The 5,527-nt window shown below is 38.6% G+C and overlaps 1 protein-coding gene across 1 annotated transcript; it reads right to left on the bottom strand.

The window, feature by feature from the left end:
- Window positions 1–4,356: 4,356 nt before the first annotated feature.
- On the bottom strand, window positions 4,357–5,322 carry LOC127095863 (uncharacterized). Its single transcript, XM_051034494.1, has one exon. The coding sequence runs from the start codon at window positions 5,320–5,322 to the stop codon at window positions 4,357–4,359; it is 966 nt and encodes a 321-aa protein (XP_050890451.1).
- Window positions 5,323–5,527: the final 205 nt, after the last annotated feature.

A 5,527-nucleotide genomic window follows, 5' to 3' on the forward strand; every position in this document is an offset into this window, starting at 1 on the left:
GGAAAATTCAGATTTCACTTGAGCCCGAAAAATGACAAAAGTGAAACCTTGTTAGCTAAATGTGACCTGTGTTTAGTCTGCAGTTCGCCTCCCTCGAATTTGCTTTACAGTTATCATGCTTTTGGTGAAGAATTGATGGTCCAAACATGAGCTGAGGTGATCTTGTTGTCAATTTGGGAAAAAATTTACTTTTTGACTTTGCTCGGTTTGCTTCACATGTGATTTTGTTACCCTCAAATTGGTTGGCAAATTCTTTCCTTAATGTTTTCAGCATATGTTTGTATTATATGGAGGAGAAATAAACAAGGATTAGAGGTTTAATGCATGATTTGACATGATTTGGCTGAACTGGTATGATGTATGCAGCTTGATGAATCCTCAACTTTGCACACTGGCCAATTAAAATTGGCTCGTGAATTTTGGATAAAAATTGGGCCAAATGATCTTTGCTTTACCCTTAACATGTTGCAAAAAGAACCAGGTCAAAAGGAGTTGTGATGTAGAAATGCCAATGGTTCAAAGTCGAGGTCATGGACATGATTTTAGGCCTAGCTAGGCAACTTGACCAGCTTGGCCAATGCACAATTATAAGTCCATATGCAATGAATTAATTTATTGGGCCTTGAAAAAAAGCTGGAGAGGGACTCAATTAGTATATTTTGATTAAAGAATATCCTTAAAAGGTTTTAATATGAAAAAGTTATGGGGTTTGGACCAAATGGTAGGCCAAACTTGCCAAAACTTGACCAACCAACATGCCCTAAAAATGAAATTTTGGATTTTTCTTGAATTCCAAGGCACAATGATGATTGATTAAAGACCAAATGAGTAAACCTTGATAGAAAACAAGCCTTGATGCTTTGTGGGATGATTATGGGTCATGTTCATAGATGAAACCAAAGATTCATAAGTTCAAAGTTCAAAACCAAACCTTCACTTGTACCATGGATGAAATGGATGTAGATTTGATGAATGATGATTGAAGTTAGATAAATTGGATGTGAATGGATAAAGGGATGATGAGGTGGTCAAGAAAAGCAATTCATAGAAGCAAAGGGGCACAAATTAGGGTTTCTTGGATGATAAGATTCCTCAAAGGCCAAAGTCAAACAAATTAGGGTTTGGGGTGCAAGAAGTCTTTTGAAGTAGCTTCACAAGGTTGATGCATGATTAATGTTTGGATATTAGGGTTCCTCAATATAAATTCCAAGGAACCAAGTCAAATGATGACTTGTACAAGCCACAAAGAAACAAGGGACTGGGGTAAAGGTCCTTGGATGACCATATGAACAAGCAAGGCTCGTAATCAACGCTCACCACCCCAATTAGGGTTTCAGAGATAAATGGAATGACTCACATAGTCTTACAAGGCCAAGGAGTGCTTGAAGAATCAATTAGGGTTTAAGGTGGCTTGGGCACTACCCAACTTGATCAAGGGATCTTGGTGGTTCTCAAATATGAACACCATGCTTTGAGTTTATGTTTCCTTTTGTTATGGGTGTAAATACAAATGAGATGATGAATGTATGCTTATGCATTTGGGTTATGAAGATGATATGAAGGTAGGGTGAATTTGGGGGTATGGAAGTTACCCCTATCTAATCTTCTCAGACCTGAATGTATGGATAGCAACGAATTTCATGCATTAGAGGTAGGATAGGATAAAATACTAAAAATATCCAGAAATTTTCCTTACTAGAGATAAAGGTGATATGAGATGGGTTTATGGGACGACAAATGAAATTCTAGTATGCAAATATCAAATGTCCTATGAGATGTCAAGACACTGATATCTGAACAATAACGGGACAACTTACATATAGAGGAACATAAAATAGCAGAACACACAAAGTTGTTAACCCAGTTCGGTGTACAACAATACTTACATCTGGGGGTACCAAGCCAAGGAGGAAATTCACTAAATAGTATTAGTTTGTAGGTCTTCTACAAACTATTTCCAATTTACAGTTGACACCCTAATCACTACCCGTGCTTAACTTCTACCTAAGACACTCCTAGGTGTGAGACCCTTCTCACCTCCATATCAAGCACAACAGTGATAATTAAATACTTATAAGAAAATCAGAAGACACACTTCAAGGACACACAATCACTCAATGCTTAAAAGCTTATGAGTGCTTGACAATGCTTACAACCAATGAACACGGTCCTACTCATATATCAAGATGATATTTGAGAGGCTAACAAAATAACACAAACACTCAAACCCTAATACGATCAACTATCTTCTCTTCTACGTGAGTAATTAGGTTATGAGACATTCTATTTATAGCCATAAAATGCATTGGATTTGGGCATTGTATTCCACGAGCACCAGCTTCACAAAATCAGGTTATCAATCAAATGTTTCCTAAAATGTCATAACATTTAGGAAACAAAATTTGTTAACCATAATTCGAATCTCTGATTCCTCAATCAAGAATGTCACAAGGGAAAGCATAATATTCCTATAATATTCTATAGCCAGTTAACCCTACAGACGTTACCAAGTTAAAGACCTGTTTCAGACAAGATGTAATAACCACATGTTAAGACATCTTGTTCAACATGTTGCATCTAAGTTAGTTTTACCAAAATTACTGCCAATCAAAACAACCAGGAATTAACAATCTCCCCCTTTGGAAAATTTTGGCTAAAACAACCAAGTACACCTTTGACACCTACACCATAGTTCAGATTAACACCATAGGACTGAAACATCAACAGAACAAAATCAAACACACATATAAATTACAGGGGTACTGAGACAATCACATCAGTCAGAGTCAGTAGTTGTACTCTTGCTCTTTCACATAGTCAGGACTCGCCCTCAAGGGAACATCCAACACACTATGAATTGTCCATGTTCAGAGAGCAGAGGCTTATGCAGCAGAAGAACAATAAGCCTCAAATAAGAGAAACCAAGGTTCTTCAAAAAAACACTGCAAACAAGATGTTAGAACATTTGGTCTGACATTAGCACAATCACCAGCAGTAGTAGCAACATCCACTAAAGCACAAATCAGGCATGACAATCAATCATGCATACATCAGAGGCATATGCAACGGTTAAAACCACTCCCTTAGTCAAGTTGATGTCACAACACCTTGTTAGACATCACAACACAACAACCTAGAAGGTGGCTAACCTGCATCTCCTATATCCTTAAGCGTAGTCAGGCAGTGGTTAATGCTTAGTGGTTAGCACATAAAATACTCCCCCTTTTTAGCCATAATCTGACAAAGGTAAGCATCTAACGAGAAACTGAAACAAAACCATATTCATACAGTGCAAAAACCCTCACAAGGGGGCACACAAGGGTGCAAAATATCCTAGTCACAGACAAAAAAACCACAAAAAAACAAATAGAACACAATAAGACCGAAATCAAATATCTTCCTAACTATCTGAGTCAGATGTTGCATACTCTTCTCCTTCTTCTTCTTTCTCTTCATCAGCATCATCTTCATCATCAGTTGCTTCATTAGCATCACCACCATGTACAACTTCCTTCTTCTCCTCTTCTATCATAGCCTTCATCAATGTCTCTAGTTTAATCTTTGTTGTTGTGCTAGATTTGAATAATCCTCCAGCTCTTTACAAGTTTCCTTCAGCTGAGAAATGACACTCTTCTTGGATGTGGCAGGGCCAGAAGCTTAAGAGGATATCATAACAATGTCTGGGACATGAGTTCCTGCAAAGAGTTTGTAGTGGAGTGATAAGGGAGAATCCTTTTTCTTCACACTGTCCATGGGCAGCAAAATACCATGGTGTTGATTTAGGATGATTCCACATATGAGGGATGGAAAGCAAATGGGCATTTTTACAGCAGTAGAGAAAGCTTGTTTCAACACTTGTTCAAAGATGTATTTTCCAAAGTCAAATGTTCTTTTTGTACCAACATCATAAATGAATTTTCCCAGACCATTAGAGATTGTTGAGGTATGATTAATGGGAACCCAATTGGTTGTACCAATCCTATGAAGGATGGCATGTTTTACACGTAGCTTACCAGCAGACAACTTTCTTTAGTTTGGCCAAGGTCTAACCTGCTTGGTCGTGATCTCTTTGCACACCTGATCATCAGTGACTTCCAGTTCAGCCTGAGGTTCATCTGTTCTTCCTAGAAATTTATTGACCATAGTTGGGGAGAATGTTACAACATTTTCTCTCACATAACCTTTACCATAGTCATCATTCTTCATATCATCACATCCATCAGGGATAGTCACCACAAACTCCTTTACTAAGTTTTCATAGCAAGGTCCAAAGTGTGTGATAGTCTTCATCAGCCCTGCAACTTCTATCAGTTCCATGACCTTCTTACACTTAAGGGTATCTTTTCCCAATTCCCTTTATAGGGCTACCCTTCTCTGAATGACATACTTCCACCTTTCTGCATTCTTTACATAATGTAAAGAAGCATTGTCCAACGGAGCTTTGGACCTAGCATCATGAGGTTTCTTGTTAGCAAATCTTTTTATAGGGGTGATGTCCTGGACATCATGTGCAACATCAAATTCGGATTCACTAGAGGAGACAACTTTCGTCTTTCTAGTAGGGGTAACAACTTCACTCCAAGACCTAGTGGGTCCAACAGGATATTTTCCTGTGGAGCTTTTAGAAGGAGTTCCTTTCAACAACCCATCAGCTTTTCTCTTCACTTCCCTGGAGGGAGAATCTTCAAAAGCAAGAGTCTTTCCTTTACGTCTCTGCAATCTCTTGGCAATGCTGGGAGAAACAATGTTTATAAGGGGTTCTTCATCAGAGGTAAGTTCTTCAACATTGACAACAAGCTCAACTTTCTTCTTACTTCTTCTCTCACGAGCAACATGATCAGGAACATTTTCTTCAGCTTTTTCCCTTGAGTCATTGTCAGGGCTTGGATCTTTTGCCAAAGATGTTTGAACATCTGGCAAAACATCAGAGTTTACTTCCTTCAAAACAGATGCAACAAACTTCCTAAGTTCCTTATCAATTTCACTTCTTTCTGATGCCGTGAGATTTATAGGGTCGTCAGCATGCATGCTAGGGTTTCTAAGTCCATACCCTTTATGCCTAGATTCTTCTTCAGCAGTATTCTTATCTTTACTTGGGATTATGAGTTCAGAAGACTTACTAGAAGTCTTGATAACTTTAGACACAGATGGTGTAGCTTTCTTCTGAGGAGGGGGACAAACCTTGGACACAAGGGCAACATCCAGAATCAGATCTTCCAGGTTGCTCATTTGATAAGGTGCATTTTCCCTAGATGATCGTGAGGAGGATCCACTGGTTTCAGCTAGGACATGCATGTGAGTGGGTGAAAAATGTTGAGACATGTTGGTAGACGCTTGAGGCAAATGGAATATGGAAATATTTTTAAGAGAGAGAGAGAGAGAGCCCATATAATTATAGGAGAGTGAGGCATTTGAGTGGAAAAGGTAGTGAGGTTTTGTCCAAACGGGTACACAATGAGGTAAGGGGTTTAGGTAAGCGTGTCCAGTGTAATGATGTGATATATGCTCTTGTCTGACACACTTAGTT

The sequence above is a fragment of the Lathyrus oleraceus genome, chromosome 6 (assembly GCF_024323335.1).
Source record: "Lathyrus oleraceus cultivar Zhongwan6 chromosome 6, CAAS_Psat_ZW6_1.0, whole genome shotgun sequence".
In the NCBI taxonomy this organism is placed as follows: domain Eukaryota; kingdom Viridiplantae; phylum Streptophyta; class Magnoliopsida; order Fabales; family Fabaceae; genus Lathyrus; species Lathyrus oleraceus.

Coding starts and splice junctions, on each gene's coding strand:
- LOC127095863 (XM_051034494.1), bottom strand. CDS start 5,322: ATGTCTCAACATTTTTCACCCACTCACATGCATGTCCTAGCTGAAACC.